General features: G+C 54.7%; 2 protein-coding genes across 2 annotated transcripts; one reads left to right on the forward strand and one right to left on the reverse strand.

Moving 5' to 3' along the window:
* On the reverse strand, positions 1–957 carry LOC123653001 (variable flagella 3-like). The gene is made up of 2 exons (XM_045587052.1): positions 522–957; positions 1–200 (listed from the first exon to the last, which is right to left on the reverse strand). Exons 1-2 carry the CDS (start codon positions 955–957, stop codon positions 175–177), a joined length of 462 nt encoding a protein of 153 aa, XP_045443008.1. The 3' UTR covers positions 1–174.
* On the forward strand, positions 929–27207 carry MAP3K21 (mitogen-activated protein kinase kinase kinase 21). Its single transcript, XM_036453369.2, has 10 exons — positions 929–1067; positions 13224–13404; positions 14840–14988; positions 15853–16028; positions 19228–19468; positions 21590–21712; positions 22960–23110; positions 24273–24370; positions 25099–25773; positions 26812–27207. The coding sequence occupies exons 1-10, from the start codon at positions 1004–1006 to the stop codon at positions 27114–27116; spliced, it is 2163 nt and encodes a 720-aa protein (XP_036309262.2). The 5' UTR covers positions 929–1003; the 3' UTR covers positions 27117–27207.
* The last annotated feature ends 691 nt before the right edge of the window (positions 27208–27898 follow it).

Here is a 27898-nt window from a genome sequence, read left to right on the forward strand (position 1 = left end):
GGAGGGCGCGGGGCTGTGGGCCGCGCTGTTCGACTACGAGGCGCGCGGCGAGGACGAGCTGAGCCTGCGGCGCGGGCAGCTGGTGGAGGTGCTGTCCCGGGACGCCGCCGTGTCCGGCGACGAGGGCTGGTGGGCCGGCCGCGTGCGGCGGCGCCTGGGCGTCTTCCCCGCCAGCTACGTGGCTCCGTGCGCGCTCCCGGGGCCCCCCCTCCAGCCGTGCGCCCCCCCGGGGTCTCCCCTCCAGCCGTGCGCCCCCCCGGGGTCTCCCCTCCAGCCGTGCGCCCCCCCGGGGTCTCCTCTCCAGCCTTGCGCCCCCCCGGGGTCTCCTCTCCAGCCGTGCGCCCCCCCGGGGTCTCCCCTCCAGCCTTGCGCCCCCCCGGGGTCTCCTCTCCAGCCGTGCGCCCCCCCGGGGACCCACCTCCAGCCGTGCGCCCCCCCGGGGTCCCCCCTCCAGCCGTGCGCCCCCCCGGGGTCCCCCCTCCAGCAGTTCGCGCCCCCGGGGGCCCCCCTCCAGCCGTGCGCCCCGGTGCCCGCGCCCCCGGGGTCGCCCCTCCAGCCCCCGTCGCCGCCCCGGCCCGGCTCGCCGGTGCACGTGGACTTCGAGCGGCTGGAGCTGCGGGAGCTGATCGGCGCGGGCGGCTTCGGGCAGGTGTTCCGCGCCACGTGGCAGGGCCAGGAGGTGGCGGTGAAGGCGGCGCGCCGGGACCCCGAGCAGGACGCGGCGGCGGCGGCCGAGAGCGTGCGGCGCGAGGCGCGGCTGTTCGCGCGGCTGCGGCACCCCAACATCCTGGCGCTGCGCGGCGTGTGCCTGCGGCCGCCGCACCTCTGCCTGGTGCTCGAGTTCGCCCGCGGGGGGGCGCTCAACCGCGCGCTGGCCGCCGCGCACGCCGCCCCCGGGGCCCCCAGCCCCGGCCCCCCGGGCCCCCCGGGGCCGCGCCCCCGCCCCGCGCGCCGCATCCCCCCGCACGTGCTGGTCAACTGGGCCGTGCAGATCGCGCGCGGGATGCTCTACCTGCACGAGGAGGCCGCCGTGCCCATCCTGCACCGGGACCTCAAGTCCAGCAACGGTGAGTGTTTGGGGCGGTTTGGGGGGTTGGGGGGGGGGCGGGAGGATTGGATACGAATTTGTGCCCCGCGCGACCCAGCCAAGTGCCCGGAGCTGGGCGCGCTTCCCTCCCTCCGTCCCCGGCCCCGTGCCAGGTGGAGGGGGCGGAGGGGGGGGAGCTTGGCTGCCCCAGCAGCACCTACCTGGGCAGCGCTTCCAGGAACCAGAGGTCCAGCTGCTAAGACCTCAGGTGACCTGCTCTGGGCCAGGTGCACACTTCCCTTGGCTTTTGCTTTGTTGTTTTTATTTTATTTTATTTGTTTTTTTTATTGATTTTTCACAGAGAGGAAGGGAGAGGGATAGATGAGATGAGAATCATCGATCAGCTGCCTCCTGCACACCCCCCACCGGGGATGTGCCCGCAACCAAGGTACATGCCCTTGACCGGAATCGGACCTGGGACCCTCCAGTCTGCAGGCCGACGCTCTATCCACTGAGCCACACCGGCTTCGGCTTGGCTTTTGCTTTGGGTGCCTTTTTTATTTTTTTAAAGAATGTGCATTAGCCTGGCCGGCCCTGGTGGTGGCTTGGGAGTGGAGAATCCACCCAGGAACCAGGAGGTCACGGTTCCATTCCCGGTCAAGGGCACAGGCCTGGGGTTGCAGGCTGAATCCCCAGGGTGGGGTGTGCAGGAGGAGGCAGCCAGTCCGTGATTCTCTCTCCCCATGGATCTCTCTCTCTCTCTCTCTCTCTCTCTCTCTCTCTCTCTCTCTCTCTCTCTCTCTCTCTCTCTCTTTCTCTCTCTTTCTCTCTCCCTTCCTCTCTGAAATCAATAATAATATAAAGAATAGACATGCAGATCAGACTTGGTTGCACACTTATCCCTTGTCCCATATCTGGATCTCCTGGAAGCCTCTTGGTGCTGCTTGGTCTTTAGGTACAAGGGCGGTTTGTTGGTTGGGGCGGGACTTCTCCTTCCTGGAACGATGAGGGACCTTGGCCCTCCACCCGGCCCAGCGGCCTCCCTGCCACGGCCTCTGCCCTCCGTCTCCCCCGTGGGCCCTGAGGTCCCTCTTCTCCCGCTTGCAATGCCTCCTGGCCTCTGAGGTTTCCAGTTTCCCCTCGGCGGCTGCCTCTGCGTGGGAAGGGTGGGTTTCTTACTGGCTGGCGGCTCTGAGCATCGGGGAATAAACACCCGTGGGCCGCTCGGTGCCCCCGTGTGGGATGGATGACGGGCTGGTCCCTTGTCCGGCACAGCGGCTGGAAATGCAGAAGATCTGGCCTGTATGGCCCGTATGCTTTGCTTTCTGAATCTGGGTCCGTTTTCCCATTGTCCATAGAGAACTGGCAGCTGAACCGAACGCACATTCGATTCCATTTCACCGTCTAAAAGAGCTAACGGGCCCTGGCCGGTGTCGCTCAGCGGTTAGAGTAGGGGTGTCGAACTCAATCAGAGAAGGGGCCAAAATCTAAAATCCAGCCTAAATCGCGGGCCGAATGGTTTACTGAACAGTCATCAACTGTCATTGTGATGGAAACGCAGCGGAGTGCAGTGATGACAGCGCGGTGCGGGCCACATTGCAAGGCCTGGCGGGACGGATTTGGCCCGCGGGCCTTGTGTTTGACACATGTGGGTTAGAGGGTCGGCCTGCCGACGGAAGGGTCCCGGGTTCCATTCAGGTCAAGGGCATGTGTCCTGATTACGGGCACATCCCCAGTGTGGGGTGTGCAGGAGGCAGCTGGTTGATGTTTCTCTCTCATCGATGTTTCTGGCTCTCTGTCCCTCTCCCTTCCTCTCTGTAAAAAAAAAAAAAATTTTTCAATAAAATATATTTAACAAGAAGTAAAAAAGCTGCCGAAACCAGCTTGGCTCAGTGGATAGAGCATCGGCCTGTGGACTGAAAGCTCCCGGGTTCGATTCCGGTCAAGGGCACGTACCTTGGTTGCAAGCTTGATCCCTGGCCCTGGTCACATGCAGAAGGCCAGCAATCCATGTGTCGATCTCATATCAATGCTTCTCTCTCTGTTTCTACCTCTCCCTCCCACTCTCTCTAAAATCCAGCGGGGAAATATCCTCAGGCGAGGATTACCGAAAACAAAAACGAAAAGCGAGTCGAGCTGCTGTCTCCAGTGGTTCCTCCAGATGGGAAACCGCTCCGGCCTCTCAGGAGGAGATGGGTCTTAGGACAGAGCAGAGGATGCAGTCGGAGCTGGCCGCGGCCGGCCACGGCCGTGTGCGCCCGACCTTGACAAACCTGCTGGGACGGGAGCAACTCAGCTGGAAACTCTGCTCTCCTCCGGGCTGCGGGAGGAAGAGTGACAGGGAGGAACGACACGCATGTTGTGTGTGTGTGGCGTGTGGTGTGTGCGCACAGGGTGTGTGGCGTGTGGTATGTGTGTGACGTGTGGCATGTGTGCGCGCACTTGTGTGTTGTATGTGAGGCGTGTGTGTGGTGTGTGTGGTATGTGGTGTGTGTATGTGTGTGGCGTGTGGTGTGTGTGTATTGTGGTGTGTATGTGTGGTGTGTGGCGTGTGGGGTGCGTGTGTGGTATGTGGCGTGTGGCGTGTGTATGCATGTGTATGCGTGTGTGTGCCGTGTGGTGTGGGGGTGGGGGGGTGTGTATGTGTGTGGTGTGTGTGTGTGTGTGGTGTGTGGCGTGTGTGTGGGGGGTGTGGCGTGTGTGTGTATGTGTGGGGGGTGTGGCGTGTGTGTGTGTGTGGTGTGTGGCGTGTGGCGTGTGTGTGGGGGGTGTGGCGTGTGGTGTGTGTGTGTATGTGTGTGGCGTGTGGCGTGTGTGTGGGGGGTGTGGCGTGTGTGTGTATGTGTGTGGTGTGTGTGTGGTGTGTGTATGTGTGTGCCGTGTGGTGTGTGTGTGGGGTGTGTGTGTGTGTGTGTGGCGTGTGGTGTGTGTGTATGTGTGTGGGGGTGTGTGGCGTGTGTGTGTATGTGTGGGGTGTGTGACGTGTGTGTGTGTGGCATGTGGTGTGTGGGGGGGGTGTGGCGTGTGTGTGTGTATGTGTGTGGTGTGTGGCGTGTGGGGGGGTGTGGCGTGTGTGTATGTGTGGGGTGTGTGACGTGTGTGTGTGGCGTGTGGTGTGTGTGTGGGGGGGGTGGCGTGTGGCGTGTGTGTATGTGTGGGGTGTGTGACGTGTGTGTGTGTGTGGCGTGTGGTGTGTGTGTGTGTGTGGCGTGTGGCGTGTGTGGGTGTGGGTGTGGTGTGTGGCGTGTGTGGGGGTGTGTGGTGTGTGGCGTGTGTGTGTGGGGGTGTGGCGTGTGTGTGTATGTGTGTGGTGTGTGTGTGTGTGTGTGTGTTGGCACAGGACAGGGAGGAGAGAAGGTGGCACGGCCTAGCATCAGTCCCTTAAGGTTACTGTCGTTAAACATCCGATCGCCTCTCGGAAAAGCAGGACATACACATTCCCTAAGGAACGGAGCCCCCATCTCCGTGGCTGCTGGCTCTTATTATTTTTTCTTTTCTTTTTTTCATATATATTTTATTGATTTTTTACAGAGAGGAAGGGAGAGAGACAGAGCCAGAAACGCCGATGAGAGAGAAACATTGACAGCCGCCTCTTGCACACCCCCTACCAGGGATGTGCCCACAACCAATGTACCTGCCCTTGGCTGGAATCGAACCCGGGACCTTTCAGTCCGCAGGCCGACGCTCTACCCACTGAGCCACACCGGTTTCGGCTCTTATTATTTTTTCTTTCAACGAGGAAGCAGCTTCTGTCCGGCGTGCTTTAGCGTTCTGGGAGTCACTGTTATCCCTCTTGTTATCTACAGGACAGCTCCGGTCTCTAACTAGACACTTATTCTGAAATGCAACTTAGCGCTCTCACTAAAGAAAACAAAAATCTACAAAGGGCATGTAACTTTTTTTGGCTTTTCTCAGGAATGCAATGTCACTAAAGGGGCTGTGGGAGAACATTGTAGCGATGTAACCTCTCGGAGGAGCTACTGATTAAGCTCCGATCAGTTAGCAAACCAGCACCATCTTCCTCCTCCTTCTGCCCCTTCCCCTCCCCGCCACCCCCTACCCTTACCTGTAACCTTGAGCCCCTGTGCCCACTTCCTGTTCCAGGGGCACGGGCAGAGCAGCCCAGAATCTGCTTCTGGAACGGATTCAGCTCAAGGGCAGGGTATTTTGTTTGTTTTCATAGGTTTGGGTTAATTTTTATTTATTTATTTACTTACATATATATTGTATTGATTTCAGAGAGGAAGGGAGAGAGAGAAAGATAGAAACGTCCATGCTGAGAGAGAATCACTGATCGGCTGCCTCCTGCACGCCCCCTCCTTTGGGAAGATGGAGCCCACAGCCCAGGCGTGTGCCCTTGGCCAGAATCGAACCCGGGACCCGTTAGCCTGCAGGCCGACGCTCTATCCCCGGAGCCAAACCAGATAGGGCTGGTTTTTTGTTTGTTTTTGTTTTAATTATGTTTTTATTGACTTCAGAGAGGAAAGGAAAGGGAGAGAGGGATAGAAACATCAGTGATGAGAGAGAATCATGGATCGGCTGCCTCCTGCACGCCCCCCAATGGGGATTGAGCCTGCAACCTGGGTATATGCCCCTGACCGGAATCGAACTCATGATCCTTCAGTCCGCAGGCCGATGCTCTATCCACCAAGCCGGCTAGGGCTGTATTGATTTTTAGATAGGAAGCGAGAGGGAGCGGTAGAAACATCTGATGTGTCATGGATCAGCTACCTTCCGCACGCCCCCTATTGGGGACCAAGCATGCATCCTGGACAAGTGCCCTGACTGGGAATCAAAACCGGGACCCCCTGGTCTATGGGACAATGCCAATCCACTGAGCCACACCAGCTGGCAATAATAGGGTTTTAGAAGAAGCGGGTCACAGAGGGCCACCCCATCGCCCCCTACCACCTTCCTGCTTGCAAATTAAACAAATCGGCCACTTCTCATGTTTTCAGTGGCGAGGGAGCAGTTATGTGGCTGTTGGTTATGCAAACTTTGTGGGGAGTTATTGTTTTAAATACATTTTACTGACTTTTCACAGAGAGGAAGGGAAAGGGATAGAGAGCTAGAAACATCGATAAGAGAGAAACATCGGTCAGCTGCCTCTTGCACGCACCCTACTGGGGATGCGCCCGCAACCAAGGCGATGAATGCCCTTGACCGGAATCGAACCCGGGACCCTTCAGTCCGCAGGCCGACGCTCTATCCACTGAGCCAAAGCAGCCAGGGCTTGTTTTGTTTTTAAATATATTTTTATTCATGAGAGAGAGAGAGAGAGAGAGAGAGAGAGAGAGAGAGAGAGAGACATCCGTGGTGGGAGAGAATCATGGACCAGCTGCCTCCTGCACGCCCTGCACTGAGGATCAAGCCTGCAACCCCAGGCATGTGTCCTGCCCGGGAATCGAACCGTGACCTCCTGGTTCCTAGGTGGACGCTGCACCCCTGAGCCAGGCCGGGCGGGCAAACTTAGTCTCAGGGGGCATTTCCACAGTCCCTGGCACAGCTGAGGGCACAGCCAGGCCGGAGAGAGGGCGGCCTCCCTCGGTCCAGGAGGCTGCCCGTCAGCCCTGTCCTCTCGCCGGGGGACACGGTGCTCATTCCCAGAAGACTCCGTTCCTGGAGGAGCACTGGCTTTCCCGGGAGCACGGTGACGGGAAGTCGCTCAGGCCCGTCCCTGTGGGAATGCTGGCGGCGTCATTTCCGAGCTCAGTGACCTTGGGAGGTTACGTAACCTCCTTGAACCGGAATTTCTTGATTTCTGATCCGTCTCCCGAGTCCCCCTCTTGGGGACAGACAGAGTCCTGCAGACAAAAGTCTGTACCCTGTTTCCTTAACCTTTCGAAGGCAGCTGGGTCTACACTGGCATGATTTTTTTTTTCTTTTCTATAAATTTATACATTTTTTTAAAATGTATATTTTATTGATGTTTTTACAGAGAGGAAGGGAGAGGGATAGAGAATTAGAAACATTAATGAGCCGAAACCGGTTTGGCTCAGTGGATAGAGCGTCGGTCTGCAGACTGAAAGGTCCCGGGTTTGATTCCGGTCAAGGGCATGTACCTTGGTTGCGGGCACATCCCCAATAGGGGGTGTGCAAGAGGCAGCTGGTCGATGTTTCTCTCTCATCGATGTTTCTAGCTCTCTATCCCTCTCCCTTCCTCTCTGTAAAAAAATCAATAAAATATATTTTTAAAAAAAGAAAAGAAAAGAAAGATCAATGAGAGAGAGACATCAATCAGCTGCCTCTTGTACACCGCCCACTGGGGATGTGCCCACAACCAAGGTCCATGCCCTTGACCGGAATCGAACCTGGGACCCCTCAGTCCGCAGACCGACGCTCTATCCACTGAGCCACACCGGTTAGGGCTAGGCCATTATTTTCCCACCCTGGTGAACCAGCGTTAAATTATTCAGTCGCTAAATAAACAGCCGCTGTAAAAACCGGGCCAGGTCATAAAAGATAAACAACTTACGTCAAACCGACGCGCATGGGTTTTATATTGGGTCCGCCCCGCTGATAACCGAGGCCGGCCCAGTCCCGCAGCCTCGGCCCCCGCACCTGGATTTCTCTCCTTCGTTGATGTTGATCTTTCTCAGATCTGAGAAGCCAGGTCTGTGTCGATCTGTGAACCAGGAGGTCAGGGTTCAATTCCTGCTCAGGGCACAGGCCCGGGATGCGGGCTCCATCCCCAGTGTAGGGTGTGCAGGAGGCGGCCGATCCATGATTCTCTCTCCTCTGGATGTTTCTCTCTCTCTCCTCTCTCCCTTCCTCTCTGAAATAAATTTAAAAATGTATCTATTTATTAAAAAGATAGTATGTAAACAAGTGAGTGTGTCTGTGTCCCAATAAAACTTTATTCACTAAACAGGCATTGGACTGGATCTGGCCCAGGAGACAGAATTTGCTGGCTCTCTGCATATGTTAAAACATTTAACAAATTGTAAGACAATCTACATGCAATCTGGTGACAATATGCTCATTTTTATATATTGCTTAGAAACACTTTGAGTGCTTTATTATTTTTTTTAATATAGATATTTTATTGATTTCAGAGAGGAAGAGATAGAAACATCAATGATGAGCCCTGGCGGGTTTGGCTCAGTGGATAGAGCGTCGGCCTGCGGACTGAAGGGTCCCAGGTTCAATTCCGGTCAAGGGCATGCACCTTGGTTGCGGACACATACCCAGTAGTGGGTGTGCAGGAGGGAGCTGATTGAAGTTTCTCTCTCATCGGTATTTCTAACTCTCTATCCCTCTCCCTTCCTCTCTGTAAAAAAAATCAATAAAATATATTTAAAAAGAAAAAAAGAAAAGAAGCATCCATGATGAGAGAGAATCATGGATCAGCCGCCTCCTTCATATTCCCCCTCCTCCCCCCCGCCTGGGGGGATCGAGCCTGCAACCCGGGCATGTGCCCGTGACCGGGCATCGAACCGTGACCTCCTGGTTCCTAGGTCGCTTACGCTGTAACCACTGAGCAACACCGGCCGGGCTCACTTTGAGTGGATTTACATATTCCCTGATGTTTAGAGTGTGGGTTCACGGGTTGTCCAGGATGCTTTATCACCTCGGAGCAGTGTCCTTGGCCCTGTGATCACCTGTGTATTCCCCCCGGGGACGGGGGCGGGGGCGGGGGGCAGGGTCCTGGCCGTTGGGCTGGCTCGCTGGATCCGGCCTGGCGGCCAGGCCAGGCGGTGGGACCAGGAAACAGGCCTGGGCTTTGTTCTCGGTGGGAATGCGGCCACCTGCGAGCTTTGGCAGGCCTGCTGGTACCTGGAGGGGGGGGGGGGGGGGGTGATAAGTGGAGGGTCAAGGAGGAGGCACGAGGCACTGAACTGCTACTGTAACTGTTTCCTTCCCAGCGTCTGTACTGGGACTTCCTTAAAGCTCTTGGAAAAAGAGCAGATCGATCACCTGCCATTTGGGGAAATATTTTCATATATATATATATATATATATTGATTTTTACAGAGAGGAAGGGAGAGGAATAAAGAGCTAGAAACATTGATGAGAGAGAAACATCGACCAGCTGCCCCCTGCACACCCCCCACTGGGATGTGCCCACAACCAAGGTCCATGCCCTGGACCGGAATCGAACCTGGAACCTTTCAGTCCGCAGGCCGACGCTCTATCCACTGAGCCAAACCGGTCAGGGCTAGTTGGTGATTCTTTTTATTTTTCTTTAAATACCTTTTTCATGTTTTTTTTTTAAATATATTTTATTGATTTTTAACAGAGAGAAAGGAAGAGAGATAGAGAGCTAGAAACGTTGATGAGAGAGAAAAATCAACCAGCTGCCTCTTGCACAACCCCTACCGGGGATGTGCCCACAACCAATGTGCATGCCCTTGGCCGGAATCGAACCTGGGAACCTTTCAGTCCGCAGGCCGACGCTCTATCCACTGAGCCAAACCGGTCAGGGCTAGTTGGTGATTCTTATCCCTCATTCATACTATGAATGAACATGCTTTCAAATTTAAATTTTACCAGGCTTCACTTTATGTCAAGGGGCCAGATTTACATATCTGTACCTATATGTGTGTATGTATATTTATGTATAGAATAGAGGGTAATGGGATTATCTCAGAAAAAAAAATTCTAGACAAAGGTTCATTTTAGTAAGACGTTATCAAGAAATAACATCGTTGGGGTGATCAGTGATCAGTAAGTTATATCGATGTCTAATCGCTAGATGTGACACATCTGAAACTAATATAATATTGTATGATGCCCGACCGGCGTGGCTCGGTGGTTGAGCGTCGACCTAGGAGCCAGGAGGTCAGGGTTCGATTCCCGGTCAGGGCACAGGCCCGGGTTGCGGGCTCCATCCCCAGTCGGGGGCGTGCAGGAGGCAGCCGACCCGTGATTCTCTCTCACCATGGATGTTTCTACCCCTCTCTCCCTCTCCCCTCCTCTCTGAAGCCAATAAAAATATATTTTAAAACTGTTTTGTTTTGTTTTTAAAGAAGAAATGTAAGAAAATCTGGCGTCGTTGGAGAAACGCAGCTTGGACTGAGGCTGTTTGTTCAGAGGTCCCGCTCCCTGTGGCTTTTCTCAACGTGTTTTTTTGTTTTTCCCTTAAGACATTTTCCTTGGTGTTAATATTGTTTGTGGTTAAAGATTAATCGGCAGGAACCCATTAGACTCCAGTGGAATTTGGACACAGCAACCCCATAAATGTCGAGATAATAGAATGGAGACATTGTAATTGCCATTTGTAAAAAAAAAAAACCAACACACACAACTATACACACACATACACACACACATACACACACACACACACACACACACACAGGAGGCCTGGTGCAGTGCCGGGGGGGGGGGGGGGGGGGGGAGGTGTCCCTCAGCCCAGCCTGCGCCCTCTCCAATCTGGGACATCCCTCTCACAATCCAGGACTGCTGGCTCCCAACCGCTCACCTGCCTGCCTTTCCTGGTTGCCCCTAACCGCTTCTGCCTGCCAGCCTGATCACCCCTAACCACTCCCCAGCCAGCTTGATTGATGTCTAACTGCCCTCCCCCCTGCCAGTCCGTTTGCCCCCAACTTCCCTCCTCTGCCGGCCTGGCCACCCCTAACTGCCCTCCCCTGCAGGCTTGATTGCCCCCAACTGCCCTCCTGGGCTCCAACCTGCCTCGCCGGGCCTCTCGCCGGGACCTGTCCCATTTGGGGGCCGAAAAGGCCGGATCGCCTGGCCTGGGCCGTACGCTCCCCGGGGGCAGCCCTCCCTGCCAGGGGCAGGAAGCGGAAGTTGGCACCCAGCCTCCCGTCCCAACGCTGAAACCTGGCCGGCTGCCCCGTTCGGCTACCTGTCGGGACACCGGCTAATTCTTTTTTTTTTTTTTTTTTGGTTTCGGTCACTTTGCCCAAAAGATAAGGAATGCCAGGAATTCTGCTGAGCACCTCGGAATCGACGCCCAGACAATGGGCCTTTCACGGGACTCCACGCCTGGCACCGGGCGTGTGACTGGAACGTGTGGGGCCCGGGGAGCCTGGGGGTGGCAGCGGTCAGCTCCTGGGGAAACCGGGCACCCGGGAGGGCCCGTCGGCGCTGAGGCTGCTCCTCGGCCGGACGCCAGACCCTGACCTTTACTTAGACACGCAGCGAGTCTGACACGGCGAGGTGTCAGGCCTCATGTGTCCTCGTGTTTTCGCTTATTCTAGAGCTGCCTTTCCCTGGCCTGGGCAGCTCCAGGGCTTCCCTCTGTTAAGCAACACACTCACGCCTTCTTCTTTAAAAAATAAATAAATATATATATATATTATTGATTTTATTTTTTTTACAGAGAGGAGGAGAGAGAGGTAGAGAGTTAGAAACATCTATGAGAGTTAGAAACACCGACCAGCTGGGGATGTGCCCGCAACCCAGGTACATGCCCTTGACCGGAATCGAACCTGGGACCTTTCAGTCTGCAGGCCGACGCTCTAGCCACTGAGCCACACCGGTTTCGGCCGCTCACGCCTTCTTACGTAGAACATTGAGCACAACCGCACGCCCTCAGTATCGGCGACGTATGGTAAACCCTCCCTCGGACATCTCTCCCTGGTTTAAAGAGAGAACCCACAGTCCAGTCAGCGTGGCCTAGTGGCTGAGCATCGACCTAGGAACCAGGAGGTCACGGTCCGATTCCCCATCAGGGTACATGCCCGAGGTTTCGGGCTGGATCCCAAGTGTGGGGTGTGCAAGAGGCAGCTGGGGCACGGCGGGGGTAGGGGGGGTAGGGAGGGGCAGTTAGGGGCGATCAGGCAGGCAGGCAGGCAGGTGAGCAGTTAGGAGCCAGTGGTCCTGGTTTGTGAGAGGGATGTCCGACTGCCTCGGATTGGAGAGGGTGCAGGCTGGGCTGAGGGGACCCCCCCCCCCCCGCCCCCGCGGTGCACGGATTTCGAGCACCAGGCCTCTAGTACAAAATAAATGAGAACCTGAGGATACTTCCAGACCCGAGGATAAAGGGGTGTGTGTGTGTGTGTGCACGTGTGTGTGTGTGCACGCGTGTGTGTGTGATGCTTGCTGTATTCCGCTGTTCTCAGCACTTCCATGAACTCACCAAGATACTGCGTTGGGTGAAATTGGGGGAGCCATCATACACCTTCCCTCCTCCCTGCCCTTACGGTGGACATACGATCACAGTTCCCACACAGGGAGGAGACAGCCGTACAGACTCCACCCCCACCCCCACCCAACCCCCAAGCCCTGGGAGCCCGCCTCTGGGTAGACCAGGGGATCACGCTCCAACGACAGGAAGTCAGAGAGGAGGAGGAGGGCCCGGACTGGAGACAGCCTGGCAGAGGGCGGCTGTGCGACGCAGACACAGTGAGGACCGTGACCCCTGGGGTCAGACTGCCTGAGCGTCGGTGCTTCTCGGTGGCAGGACCTTGGTCAGAGGGCCACGTGGCTGGTTCTGTGTCCTTATCTCTCCGGCCGGATCGTTAAGAGTGCACGCCGAGAGCGTTTAATCCCTGATTAAAATACCTGGGACCGCCCGGCCGGCGGGCCTGTGTGGCTCCGGGGTGGAGCGTCGACCTGTGAACCCGGAGGTCAGGGTTCGATTCCCGGTCAGGGCACCCGCCCGGGTGGCGGGCTCCATCCCCAGGGTGGGGTGTGCAGGAGGCTGCGGATCCTTGATTCTCTCTCATCGTGGATGTTTTTCCCTTCCTCCTTCTCTCTTTTTCTCTGAAATAAAAGGGGGGGGGGGGTGTGGAGGGAAAGAGTACTGAGCTGAACTATGTCTGTGGATTTTTTTCCCCAAAAACTTGTACCTTCAGGCCCAAGGGCCCTCTGGTGGTTATGATTCTCAGTGATGTCAGGGAGATAAAACTCAAGTTCATTCTCCTGTATGCTCCCCACTGCAGGGGAGATTCTGTTGAAAATGCCCCCAGCCCTAACTGGCGTCGGCCTGGGGACTGAAGGGTCCCAGGTTCGATTCCGGTCAAGGGCCTGTGCCTTGGTGGCGGGCACATCTGCAGTAGGAGGTGTGCAGGAGGCAGCCGATGGATGTTTCTCTCTCTCATGGATGTTTCTATCTCTCTATCCCTCTCCCTTCCTCTCGGTAAAAAAAAAAAATCAATAAAATATATTTAAAAACAAAATTTAAAAAAAGAAAAGAAAATATTGGGACTGGAGAAGATTATAAAAAAAAACGTGAAACCGTCTGACCTTTGTGTTTTTGTTTGTTGTTGTTGTTGTTTGTTTTCAGTTCTGCTCCTGGAGAAGATCGAGCACGACGACATGTGCAACAAGACGCTGAAGATCACGGACTTCGGGCTGGCGCGGGAGTGGCACCGCACCACGGAGATGAGCGCGGCGGGCACCTACGCCTGGATGGCCCCCGAGGTCATCAAGTCGTCCCTGTTCTCCAAGGGGAGCGACGTCTGGAGGTGAGCCCCCGGCCCTGGGCGTTTGCGGATGTCTGCAGAGACGGTTGCTGTCCATCATTACCTGACCCCCAGAGTGCTCAGCGATTCTGAGCATAACTCAGTGGTTCTGAGCATGACTCGGCAGTTCTGAGCATGACTCGGCGGTTCTGAGCATGACTCGGCGGTTCTGAGCATGACTCGGCGGTTCTGAGCATGACTCGGCAGTTCTGAGCGTGACTCGGCGGTTCTGAGCATGACTCGGCGGTTCTGAGCTTGACTCAGTGGTTCTGAGCATGACTCAGCCATTCTGAGCATGGTGGGTAGTGGAGGCCTTTTGGGACAGGATTTTATAGTTGTAGGGTGTTTTTTTTTTTTTAATACATTTTTTAATTTTAATTTCAGAAAGAAAAGGGGAGAGAGAGAGACAGAATCAAGGATCGGCCTGCTGCCTCCTGCATGCCCCACTCTGGGGATCAAGCCCGCAACCTGGGCCTGGGCCCTTGACTGGAATCGAACCTGGGACCTGTCAGTCCGCAGGCCAACACTCTATCCACTGAGCCACGCCGGCCAGGGCGGGTTTTATCGTTCTGATCGTTGTCATTACAGTGGAGCAGGGGCCTTCAGGTTCTTCACCATCGTGGCTTCCATTGGATAGGAAAACCTTCTTGTTACATGGGAGGTTTGATTAAAACTGGTTGTGCCAAAACAGGTGTGGCTCAGTGGATAGAGCATCGGCCTGTGGACTGAAGGGTCCCAGATTTGATGCTGGTCAAGGGCATGAAAATTGGTTGCAGGCACACCCCTGGTCGGGGGTGTGCAGGAGGCAGCTGGTCGATGCTTCTCTCTCATCGATGTTCCTAACTCTCTATCCCTCTCCCTTCCTCTCTGTAAAAAATCAATAAAATATATTTAAATAAAATAAAATAAAATAAAAAACTGGTTGTAATTGGCGACGGGGGTGGCTCAGGGGTTGAGCGTCCAACCAGGAGGCCACGGTTCGATTCCTAGTCAGGGCACAAGCCCGGGTTGAGGGCTCGATGCCCAGGGTGGGGCGTGCAGGAGGCAGCCGATCCATGATTCTCTCTCATCGTGGGTGTTTCTGTGTCCCTCTCCCCCCCACCCCCTTCCTCTCTGACATCAATAAAAATATATTAAAAGAAGAAAAGAAAAACAATAAAAAAGAACCACCACATTACCTGGCGTGGGCCGTGGGGCGTGGGGAGTTCAGTCATTGCTGCCCCTGCCTTCTCCCGCTCAGCCAGCAGCTGGCATGCCCGTGGCCACGGCCCTGCTGGTTTCGGGGGACGTTAGCCTGCGTTTGGGGCATCGGCTCTCCCTGGGACCAGGGCCGACGCTTTCTAGGAAGAGCAGGGCCCCGGGAGCCGCTGGAGGCGGGCGCCCACACCTCGGCCCCCCGCGGTGTCCCGGTGACCTTGACGGTGACCTTGCTTTCCAGCTACGGTGTGCTGCTGTGGGAGCTGCTCACGGGCGAGGTGCCTTACCGGGGCATCGACGGCCTGGCTGTGGCCTACGGGGTGGCGGTCAACAAGCTCACCCTGCCCATCCCGTCCACCTGCCCCGAGCCCTTCGCCAGGCTCATGAGAGGTACGTGGGCGCCCCTGTCTCCACGGGTCTGCGGGGGCCAGCGGGGGGTCCTTCCTGACAGCATAGGTAAATATTTTATTTTTATTTAAATATTTTTTAAATATATTTTATTGATTTTTTTACAGAGAGGAAGGGAGAGGGATAGAGAGCTAGAAACATCAATCATCTGCCTCCTGCACACTCCCTACTGGGGATGTGTGGTCAAGGGCATGGACCTGCAACCAAGGTCCATGCCCTTGACCGGAATCGAACCTGGGACCTTTCCGTCCGCAGGCCGACGCTCTAGCCACTGAGCCAAACCTGGTTTCGGCAATATTTTTTATATTTTTATTTTTTAAAAATATATTTTATTGAATTTTTTTTACAGAGCGGAAGGGAGAGGGATAGAGAGTTAGAAACATCGATGAGAGAGAAACATCGATCAGCTGCCTCCTGCACACCCCCCACTGGGTGTCTGGAAACTCCCCTCCTGTCTGTAAAAAAAAAAAAAAATCAGTAAAAAATATCCTTCTTCTCTGTAAAAAATGGATAGAGCGTCAGCCTGCAGACTGAAAGGTCCCGGGTTCGATTCCGGTCAAAGGCATGGACCTTGGTTGTGGGCACATCCCCAGTGGGAGGTGTGCAGGAGGCAGCTGATGGATGATTCTCTATCATCGATGTTTCTAACGCTCTGTCCCTCTCTCTTCCTCTCTGTAAAAAAAAATCAATAAAATATATATATTTAAAAAAAAAATTTTTTTTAAAGAACAACCTTTAAAATAATCATTAATGGACTTTACAATTTTTTCAGCAGCCTCTGTCCAAGGGGCTGATGCTCTGAGCCCTGCGGAGAGCCGGCATTCACGGGCGTCTGGTTCGTTTCAGAGTGCTGGCAGCCAGACCCGCACATCCGCCCGTCCTTCGCCCTCATCCTCCAGCAGCTGGCGGCCATCGAGGGGGCGGTCCTGGCGGAGATGCCCCCGGAGTCTTTCCACTCCATGCAGGACGACTGGAAGCTGGAGATCCAGCAGATGTTCGACGAGCTGAGGACAAAGGAGAAGGTGAGAGCACACCTGGAGGACGTGGCCTCCCTCCCACACGCGTGCACACGTATGAAGCGGGTGGAAGACGCAGGTCACCAGCCACCCACCGCCGGCATTAGTCTGAAATGTCCCGGACATCAGTATGGATGGATTCCTGCTTTCTAGTTAAAGCAGAAACAGGGCTGTTCTTGAAATGTGTGATCGGAAAAGAAAGAAGTAGCCAAACTGGCCAGTGCGGCTCAGTGGGTAGAGTGCCGGCCTGCGGACCGAAGGATCCCAGGTTCGATTCCGGTCAAGGGTGCGTACCTGGCTTGTGGGCCCAATTCCCAGCCTTGGCCATGGCGGGGGCACGTGCAGGAGGCAACCAATCAATAGTTCTCTCTTCTTTCCCTCTCTCTTTCACTTTCTCTAAAAAAAAAAAATCAGTAAAAATTCGCCTCAGGTGAGGTTCAAAAATAAAATTAAAAGATTATCATTCCACCCTGACTGGTTTGGCTCAGTGGACAGAGCATCGGCCTTCGAACGGAAGGGTCCCAGGTTCGATTCCGGTCAAGGGCGTGTGTACCTTGGCTGTGGGCACATCCCCAGTGGGGGATGTGCAGGAGGCAGCTGATGGATGATTCTCTCTCATCAATGTTTCTTGCTCTCCCTCCCTCTCCCTTCCTCTCTGTAAAAAGTCAATAAAACATATTTTAAAAAAAGTAAAAAACCACATCAGGAGCCTGGGAAGAAACGTGGCTCAGGCTTTGGTCCTTATTGGGTGCCTCCCGTGAACTGTGCCTTGCACTTTGCTCGGTGCTGTGACAGAGGACAATTAAACGAGCAAATAATAATGATAATAACAATATCTAATAATGATGACTCAGTAATAATAATGATGATGATGACTCAGTCCAGCCCGGATAAGGGCGCCGAAGGCTCCAGGACACTGGTTTATCAGGCGCTGCAGGAAAAGGGCCCGAAGGACTGAGAGGGAGGGAGCCGGTGATGGGAGCCGGGGAGGAGAGCTTGGGAGGGGGCTGTGTCCCAAGGACAAGCGTCAAGGGCGCCGGAGGAATTCAGACCGGCCGGGGGCACGGCTCACGGGACCTCTGTTCTCAGGCCTCTGCACCCTGAACCGTCCCAGGAACAAACAGTCGCAGGCACAGGGGCCTCTTCTTTCTTTCTTTCTTTCTTTCTTTCTTTCTTTCTTTCTTTCTTTCTTTCTTTCTTTCTTTTTCTTTTAATATATTTTATTGATTATTTTACAGGGAGGAAGAGAGAAGGATAGAGAGTTAGAGACATCGATGAGAGAGAAACATTGATCATCTGCCTCTTGCACACCCCCCACTGGGGATATGCCGGCTTTTTACAGAGAGGAAGGGACAGGGATAGAGAGTCAGAAACATCCATGAGAGAGAATCATCGACCAGCTGCCTCCTGCACACCCCCCAGTGGGGATGTGCCCGCAACCAAGGTCCATGCCCTTGACCGGAATCGAACCTGGGACCCTTCAGTCCGCAGGCCGACGCTCTATCCACTGAGCCACACCGTTCTGGCTGTGTGCCCCCTCTTTCCTTCCTCTCCAGCTCCGAGGCCCCCGCCGGAGGTCTCCTTCGGCTGGCATCTGGCCGGGTGCGTGCTCTCTCTCCCGTTCCCCTTCGCCGATGGCTCGATGGCTCGATGGCTCGGGGCGGGAGGCGTCCGACGGGAATGCTCGGCGGGTCCCCGGCCGGGCGTGTTACTCAGTAAACCGCCTCCGCAGACAGCGGCTCCTCCCGCATTCCTGGCGTCTTATCTCGCGTCGGTGTCCGGGGCACAGGGCGTCTTGGCAGGCCCGTCCCGTTAATGATTAACGTCTGCCCCGACTCGGGGGGCTTTGCCAGGGGAAGGGGCCGTGCCAAGCAGCTCGGCCAACGTGACTGCGTATCCTCCCGGCCACCGAGGGGCGCTGGCGGGTGCCTCCCCAGGTCAGAGCATCCCCAGGGGTTCGAATGCCCCCCACGTTGGTGCACTTTGTTTGTTTTTTAAATATATTTTATTGATGTTCTACAGAGAGGAAGGGAGAGGGACAGAGAGTTAGGAACATCGATGAGAGAGAAGCATCGACCAGCTGCCTCTTGCACACCCCCCACTGGGGATGTGCCCGCAACCAAGGTCCATGCCCTTGACCGGAATCGAACCTGGGATCCTCCAATCTGCAGGCTGATGCTCTATCCACTGAGCAAAAAACGGTTAGGGCATATTTTGTGTGTTTTTTAATTATTATTATTATTATTCTGAACGTGTAAAATTCATTCAAAGGAAGGACATTCTGGCTGCTTTCCCTCTCACATTTTTTTTTTTCCCTCTTATGAAGTCTTAGGCCAGTGATTTCTTTTAAAATACATTTTTATTGATTTCAGAGAGGAGGGCAGGGAGAGAGAGAGAAACTTCAATGATGAGAGAGCATCCCGGATCGGCTGCCTCCTGCACGCCCCCCACTGGGGACGGAGCCCGCAGCCCCTCAGCGTGTGCCCTGACCGGGAATCGAACCGTTTCCTCCTGGTTCACAGGTCGATGCTTAACCCCTGAGCATGCTGGCGGGGCCCTTTGGATCTCATTTAGGATGGATCACGTGCACCCGGGCTCTGCTGCCATGTGTCCGTGTACATGTGACGTGCTCGGTGGTTAGAAGGGCAAGAGATGAGGAGAGAGAAACGTGGGGACCGAGTTTACCATACCTGTGACGGCCGAAACCGGTGTGGCTCAGTGGATAGAGCATCGGCCTGCGGACTGAAGGGTCCTAGGTTCGGTTCCGGTTAAGGGCATGGACCTTGGTTGCAGGCACATCCCCAGTGGGGGCTGTGCAGGAGGCAGCTGATGGATGTTTCTCTCGCATCGATGTTTCTAACTCTCTATCCCTCTCTCTTCCTCTCTGTAAAAAATCAATAAAATATATTTTAAACAAAACAAAACATGCCTGTGACGCCTCCGGAAGCTGGCGATGGGCCGTCCAGGTGGCAGCCGGCTGCCGATGGCGCCTTCCTGCATGCCCGCAGTAACCCGGCGTGGCTCAGTGGACAGAGCGTCGGCCTGAGGACTGAAGGGTCCCGGGTTCGATTCCGGTCAGGGGCATGGACCTTGGTTGCGGGCACATCCCCTGGCGGGGGCGTGCAGAGGCGGCGGAAGGGTGTCGGGGCCGCAGTGGCGGCCCCCGCCGGCCCTTGACCCCGTGACCCCGTGTCGCCCCCCCCAGGAGCTGCGGTCCCGGGAGGAGGAGCTGAGCCGGGCGGCCCTGCAGCAGAAGTCGCAGGAGGAGCTGCTGAAGCGGCGGGAGCAGCAGCTGGCCGAGCGGGAGATCGACGTGCTGGAGCGCGAGCTCAACATCCTCATCTTCCAGCTCAACCAGGAGAAGCCCAAGGTCAAGCGCAGGAAGGGCACCTTCCGGAGGAGCCGCCTCAAGGTCAAGGATGGGCACCGCATCAGCCTGCCCTCAGGTGGGCCCTCCTCCCCCCGCCCCCCCTTCCCTCTCCCTCCCCTCCCCCCATCCCCCTTCCCTCTCCCTCCCCTCCCACCCCCCATCTGCAGGCCACCCCGGGGCCGGCCGCTCGGCACCGTGGCCTTGGCAACGGGAAGCCATGGGGAGAAGCAATTCTCCCTCTCGCCTGGTGGCGCCAATTTGCATATTCCCTCCTTATTGGCTGTGGGCAGCACCATCTTTGTCACGGAGTTGTGGTCAATTTGCATATTCCCTCCTATTGGCTGTGGGCACCACCATCTTTGTCATGGAGTTGTGGTCAATTTGCATATTCCCTCCTTATTGGCTGTGGGCACCGCCATCTTTGTCATGGAGTTGTGGTCAATTTGCATATTCTCTCCTTATTGGCTGTGGGCACCACCATCTTTGTCATGGAGTTATGGCCAATTTGCATATTATGTCTCTCTTGGAGATATGTTTGTATTGATTTCAGAGAGGAAGGGAGACGGGGGGAGAGAGAGAGAGAGAAACATTGATGATGAGAGAGAATCCTGGACCGGCTGCCTCCTGCACGCCCTCACACTGGGTATGGAGCCTGCCACTGGGCATGTGCCCTGATGGGGAATCGAACCTGGGGCTCTTCAGTCTGCAGGCGTCACTCCATCCACTGAGCCAAACTGGCAAGGGCAGCAAGTGATTATTTAAGCCTCCAGTAATTTTGTTTGTAGGGGTTAGTGGATTTTAAATATATCAAATATATACTGAAAAGAATCATTTAAGAAGAGAAAATAACAGGACCATTCCCAGTCAGGGCACAGGCCTGGGCTGTGGTCCCCAGTGGGGGGCGCGCAGAAGGCAGCCGATCCATGATTCTCTCCTCATGGATGTTTCTCGCTCTCTCTCCCTCTCCATCCTTCTCTGAAATCAATAAAAATATGTTTTTTAAAAAAATTTTACAAATACTAGGTGGATTTTCAGCAAAGCACACTACGGTTCTGCAAATAGGAAGTGAACACGTGTCAGACACTCCACCCCACTCCCTGAGTTAGCGGGACCAGGCCTTCATGGGCCGTTTGGTGCAGGAATGTGAGGGCCAGGCGGCCGGGTTAAACACAAACCCGGTGAATGCCCCGAACGGCCATAAACCGTAACCGCTGGGATCGCCTCTCCGGCCAGACAGAAGCTATTTGCATTGTCACCAGACGGAATCCACGGGTTAACCTCTTCTCCGAGCGGGCGGTAGAAATATCCCAGTCGCTCGCAAATCGATCAGAGCTGAAGGCATGCCAGCACACTCCGGGGGTCTCTCACTTGTGTCTGAGTTTTACATTTTTTTTTATTAATTTTTTTACAATTTACTAAGACATTCTCCTCTCCCATCCTGCTGCTCTTTCGTTCATACATTCCCACAGTTCTTTGCACAGCTCTGTCAGGACCCCTGCTCTCCCTGACAGGTAGATGAGGGTACCTAACATTTTTTAAAATATATGTTTTATTGATTTTGTACAGAGAGGAAGGGAGGGAGAGAGAGAGAGAGAGAGCTAGAAACATCGATGAGAGAGAAACATCGACCAGCTGCCCCCTGTACACCCCCTACCGGGGATGTGCCCGCAACCAAGGTACATGCCCTTGACTGGAATCGAACCTGGGATCTTTCAGTCCGCAGACCGACGCTCTATCCACTGAGCCAAACTGGTTTCAGCTATACCTACCATTTTTAAAGTGCTGAGACCACAAGGTACTTTTATTTTCTTTTTTAAAAACGATTCTTTTAAAAATAGATATGCTTTTATTGATTTCAGAGAGGAAGGGAGAGGGAGGGAGGGAGAGAGGGAGAGAGAGAGAGAGAGAGAGAGAGAGAGAGAAGCATCCATGATGAGAGAGAAGCATGGATCGGCTGCCTCCTACAGGCCCCCCACTGGGGATCGAGCCCGCCACCCGGGCGTGTGCCCTGACCGGGAATCGAACCCGGACCTCCTGGTTCCTAGGTGGATGCTCAATCCCTGAGCCACGCCGGCCACGTCCGGGCTCTCTGGCAGATCTTGCTTGGATTGCTTGGATTGCTATGTGTGAAGACGCGAATGTGGAAATCACTTCAAACCACGAAATCTCACTGCTTCCTTTGTCTCCCGTCTGACAGACTTCCAGCACAAAATCACCGTGCAGGCCTCCCCCAACCTGGACAAGCGGAGGAGTCTGAACAGCAGCGGGTCCAGCCCTCCCAGCAGCCCCACGGTGATCCCGAGGCTCCGGGCCATTCAGCGTGAGCACCCCCCTTTCCCACCCTCACCCCATCCCCATCCCCGTCCCCACCCCCACCCCCACCCCGGGCCCCGAGTCTGCTTCTGCCATTAGTTCCACTGGCTGTAACTGAGCGTTTGACATGGAATAGGTGTCACCACTATTGGGAAAACAAAATTCAGCCTTCCATTCCTAAATCTAGTTTTCTTCCATGGGTAACATTTTTAAAAAATACACTGAGCGGCCAGGTGATGATGATGATCTCTGAACGCATCATCATCCGGCCACTCCATGTACATCCTATAGAATAAAAGGCTAATATGCAAATGGTCCCCTCGACCAGGAGTTCGACCAGCAGGCAGGCCAGCCAACTGCCCATGTCCCCTCCCCACTGGCCGGACCCTATCCATGCACAAATTCATGCACCGGGCCTCTAATATATATATGTGTGTGTGTGTATATATATTGTACATACACACACACATACTCACACATACTGAGTGACCAGATTATTATGCGTTCAGAGGTCATTATCATCTGGCCACTCCGTGTATATTTTTATTGATTTTAGAGAGTGAGAGAAACATTAACGATAAGAATCGTGGATCGGCTGCCTCCTGCACACCCCCTACTAGGGATGGAACCCACCACCCCGGGCCTGTGCCCAGACCGAGAATCGAACCGTGGGCCTCCTGGTTTGTAGGTCGGTGGCTCTACCACTGAGCCACGCTGTATTCCTCATAAACACAGTGAAATCCTAACTGTCACAGGAATGTCAAATAGGTAAACAAGTAATCCAGTCTTTGCTACTCATTGGCCTAGGTTTTGTACCTTTTTTTTTTCTTCCATTTATTTCAATGTTTGTGCTAATTTTCTCATTCGAGGAAGCTCACCATTGGTAAAGAGAAAGAAATCATTGATTATGTTTATGCTTCCTTGTTGACGTGCTTTGAGTAAGGTCGTGGGGTTTTTTTTTGTTTTGTTTTGTTTTTTACAAATGACTTGGTTCTTCGACCTTAAAGTTTCTCCCTTGATGCCGAAGCCGGTGTGGCTCAGTGGTAGAGCGTCGGTCTGCGGACTGAAAGGTCCCGGGTTCGATTCCGGTCAAGGGCATGTACCTTGGTTGCGGGCACATCCCCAGTAGGGGGGTGTGCAAGAGGCAGCTGATCGATAATTCTCTATCATCGACGTTTCTGGCTCTCTATCTCTCTCCTGTCCTCTCTATAAAAAAAATCAATAAAATATATTTAAAGTTTCTCCCCTGTGCAGTGACCTCGGACGAGAGCACAAGGACGTGGGGCAGGAACACGGGCTGCCGGCCGGAGGAGTTCGAAGACGTGAGGAGGAATTTCAAGAGGAGAGGCTGCACCTGGGGACCCAGCTCCGTCCCAATGAAAGACAGAGCCGACTGCAAAGAGAGGTGCGTGTGCGCCCCCTGGTGGCCGCTGTGTGGAATCGAGTGGACAGGGATCTTAAACCGGTGAACAAAACAGACCCAGAAACACAGAAGCTTAGAACAGACTGAGGAATCTCCGAGGGAGGAGGGGAGGGGGGTGTGAAGAGGTTAACCAAAGAACTTACCTGTGTACAATGAGTGGTCAGGTGATGATGCTCTGTGAACGCAGAATAGTCTGGCCACTCAATAGATAGATAGATAGATAGATAGATAGATAGATAGATAGATATAGAGATAGAGATCGATAGATAGATATAGATAGATATAGATAGATATAGATATAGATATAGATATATAATTAGCCCCGGTGCATGAATTTGTGCATGGGTAAGGTCCAGCCAGCCTGGCCAGGGGGAGGGGACATGGGCAGTTAGCCGGCCTGCCTGCTAGTCAAACTCCTGGTGGAGGGAACAATTTGCATTTTAGCCTTTTATTCCACAGGATATACACTGAGTGGCCAGATGATTATGCGTTCAGAGATCACAATTATCTGGCTACTCCGTGTAGATGCATACATAACCCACGGACACAGACAGTGTGGTGAAGTCCTGGGGAGGAGGTGGGAGCGGGATGGAGGAGGTCCGTAGGAGGAGAAAGGGGGAACATGTGTAATACTTACAAAAAATACTTTAAAATAAACATAAATTTTAAAAATAAGTAATAAGATAAAAAGTTTTAAAAATGAAGAGACTGTAGAGATAGCTGAATATGATTTCCATTTCAGGGATGAGTTTATCATACTCATTCGTTATTGGTTAAATCGTTACATCTCCAACATATTATCAGCCTGATTTTTAAGGTTTCATTTGGGCTTCATTAGCTCCTCAACACCTACTTGGCTATGTGTTTCTGTTCCATTAAAATAAACATCTTGCCCTGGGCGGTGTGGCTCAGTGGATAGGGCATCGGCCTGTGGACTGAAAGGTCCTGGGTTTGATTCCTGGTCAAGGGCGTGTACCTGCAGGAGGCATCCAATCAATATGTTTCTCTCTCCCATCAGTGTTTCTCTTTGTCTCTCCTTCTTCCTTCCACTCCCTGGAAAACTCAATGGAAACATTATCTTCAAGTGAGGATTAGGAGGGAAGGAAGGAAGGAAGGAAATAAAATAAGCATCTTTCTCTCATAGAATAAGACCTCTCTCGGATGGAAACAGCCCTTGGTCAACTCTCTTCATAAAACATCACAAAACCACGCCACTGGCCTCGTTGTTTGTGGACCAACCAGGTACAGAATTTGCATCACCCAGAAGCCGTTGAGCAGCCTTAGCATATCATTAGCATAGTACGAGCTGATTGGCTGAACAGCCGGCAGGTCAACCGGACACTTAGCATATTAGGCCTTTATCATGTGGGATTACCTGAGCCTGTCCAGATAGCGGGAGTCATCCGAGAAGCCATCCTCCTTCTTTCTTAGAATCTTATTTAGCAGGAACCGGTATGGCTCAGTGGATAGAGCATCGGCCTGCGGACTGAAAGGTCCCAGGTTCGGTTCCGGTCAAGAGCGTGTTACCTTGGTTGCGGGCACATCCCAGGTAGGGGGTGTGCAGGAGGCGGCTGACCAACCTTTCTCTATCACTGATGTTTCTAATTCTCTATTCCTCTCTTTTCCTCTCTGTAAAAAAATCAATAATATATATATATATATATAATTTTTTAAAAAAGAATATTTTAAAAATATATATATTTTATTAATTAATTAATTTATTTTTACAGAGAGGAAGGGAGAGAGATAGAGAGCCAGAAACATCGATCAGCTGCCTCCTGCACACCCCCTACTGGCAATGTGCCCCCCACCAAGGTCCATGCCCTTGACCGGAATGGAACCTGGGACCCTTCAGTCCGCAGGCCGACGCTCCATCCACTGAGCCACCTGGGCTAGGGCTATTGTGCGTGTAGTTTAAAGTATTTCCCCTGGAAGACCTCCTTCTCTCTGTGTGTCTCCGCCTTCCCCAGGTGCCTGCGAGGAGCCCAGACCCTCTGCCGACGGCGGCTCGGAGCCCCGAAAACCACCCCACACCAAGCCCTCAGGGCCCGCCCCGGCCGACCCGCCTCCGGGGAAAGACGGGCCGAGAGAGAGCCTGCCGGAGACCGAGGCCCGGGAGGAGGCCGCCCCCGCTGCTGCCGCCGCCGCGGGCACCCCTCCGGGGCCCGCCACCCCCACCCCGAGCAGGCCGGCCCCCCGGAGGAGGACGGAGGGCGCCCTGCTCGGCTGCGCCGCGCTGCTGGCCGCCGTGGCCCTGGGCCTGGACCTCCGGGAGCTGCCCCGGCCGCTGGCCCCCGATGACCCGGGGCCCCGGGAGGAGAGGAGGCGACGCAGGGACGTCCTGCCGCGGGCATCCTGGCCCCGTGGGGGCCCCGACCGCCCCCGGGCACCGGCCCGGCTGCCCGCCCCCAGCGCCCTGGGCCTCCTCGCCCAGCCGTCCCTCTCCACCAGGTGCCTGCTGCAGGCCGAGGGCGGGGAGGCCCCCGAGGGCACCGTGCCCGCCCCGGTCGGGCCCGCTCCGGACGCCGTCTGTCCTGCCGCCTCGCCGCCCGGACCCGGGGCTGGGCGCCGGGCGTGGGACTCGAAGAGAGGGGCAGCGGGGCACCGGCGAGCCGTGTCCGACGGGAGCGCCGCGCTGGCCCCAGGTAGGCGCTCGGAGGGAAGGGGCAGACGGACAGGCAGGCAGGCAGACGCACAGACACCCTTCGTGGGGGCCTGGCACGCGATGGCATGTCCCCGTGTCAGGCGTGTGCAGACGTGTTCCCGCCGTGCACACAGGCCTTCAGATTCTTGGAAAAGGATAATGAAGCATCTGTTACTCAGATATGTCATGATGGCCCTGGCCGGTGCGGCTCAGTGGATAGAGCGTCGGCCTGCGGACTGAAGGGTCCCAGGTTCGATTCCGGTCGAAGGGCATGGACCTTGGTGGCGGGCACATCCCCAGTGGCGAGTGTGCAGGAGGCAGCTGATGGATGTTTCTCTCCCATCCATGTTTCTGACTCTCTCTCTCTCCCCTCCTCTCTGTAAAAAATAAATATAATGTATGTAAATATGCCATGATAGCACCTTACGTCAGAAAGCTCTTGGGAGCCTGGCTGGTGATCAGATGTCTGTTTTTTAACAATTATCATTTTCTTTTAACTTTAAAAAAAAATATATATATATATATATATATATATATATATATATATATATATATTTGTTTTTTTTTTTTAATCGATTCTTTACAGGGAGGAAGGGAGAGGGATAGAGAACTAAACATTGATGAGAGAGAAACATCCATCAGCTGCCTCTGGCACAACCCCTACTGGGGATGTGCCCTTGACCGGAATCAAACCTGGGACCCTTCAGTCCGCAGGCCGACACTCTATCCACTGAGCCACACCGGTGAGGGCTAACCATTATTTTTTATGGATTTCAGAGAGGAAGGGAGAGGAAGAGAGAAAGAGAAACATCAAGGATGAGAGAGCATCATGGATCGGCTGCCTCCTGCATGCCCCACACTGGGGACCGAGCCCACCACCCGGGCATGCACCCTGACTGGGAATCGAACCGTGACCTCCTGGCTTCTAGCTGGACTGGACGCTCAACCACAGAGCCACACAGGCGGGGCTGGCCATTTGTCTGGTGTGCATGGTCCGACGTCCGAGTCTCTGATCTCACTGCCTTTGCTTTCTCGCCAGCGGCTGCCACGGGAGCGCCGGCCCTGCCCCCCGAGCAGGCGTGGGGACCTCCCCACCCGTCCTGGCCTCCCAGGAACCTGCCCCCCGAGGCCCTGCCTGGGAAACAAAGCACCTTCACCTCTGTGCCTCCTCCCTCCGCCCCCTCGGACGCCCCCCAGGCCTTGCCGGCGAGGACAGAGCCGCTGCCATCGGCCCCCGGCTGTCCCCTCGGAGCCCCGGACAGAACGAGGCCGCTCGGACCCTCCCTGCTGGACGCGGACGTGCAGGGCCAGAGCCGGGACTGCACGCCGCCCCTGTGCCGCTGAGGAGGGGGGGGAAGCAGCCGTCCCTCCGTCCACCAGCTGGAGAAGGAGTTCCTGTCCTAGTGCCTTACGCGGCTCCAACATGTCCCCCTTTTTTAATTAAAACTCTGCGTCTGCCTCCGCGTGGTTTCCTGCCGCTGGGTCTGGCAGAGTCATGGACGTCCAAGGAGATGGGGTTGCCGCCGGATCCCCGCCTGGTGACTTGAAAACACACGCGTGTGGAAGCGTGTGGCCACGCCACACGCACGGCTCCGCTGGGAAGAGTTAGGGAAGCACAAGTTTTCATTCTGCTGCTCGTGTCTCCGCTGTGTTAGCTGATAACGCAGGAAGGAGTGGGCCACCTTGTCCTCCCCCTCCCTCCTTCCCCCTTCCCGCCCTCCCTTCTTCTCCCCTCCCCTCTCCCTTTCTCCCTCTCCTTTCTCCTTTCTTCTCACCTTTCTCTCTCTAAACTCTCTCTCTTTGGTGCAACAAAAAGCCAAGAAGAAGAATGTGCTGTTCATAAGCAAAAGTGCCTATTTTTTAAATATATATATATATATTTTTTATTGGTTTCAGAGAGGAAGGGAGAGAGGGAGAGAGAGAGAAACGTCCATGATGAGAGAGAATCATGGATCGGCTGCCTCCTGGATGCCCCACACTGGGGATGGAGCCCACAACCCGGGCCTGTGCCCTGACCGGGAATCGAACCATGACATCCTGATTTATAGGTGGATGTTCAACCACTGAGCAACACTGGCCAGGCAAAGGTGTCTACTTTAAAAAAAAAAAATGGTAACTAGCATAGA

Source organism: Pipistrellus kuhlii, unplaced genomic scaffold (assembly GCF_014108245.1).
Source record: "Pipistrellus kuhlii isolate mPipKuh1 unplaced genomic scaffold, mPipKuh1.p scaffold_m20_p_25, whole genome shotgun sequence".
Lineage (NCBI taxonomy): Eukaryota > Metazoa > Chordata > Mammalia > Chiroptera > Vespertilionidae > Pipistrellus > Pipistrellus kuhlii.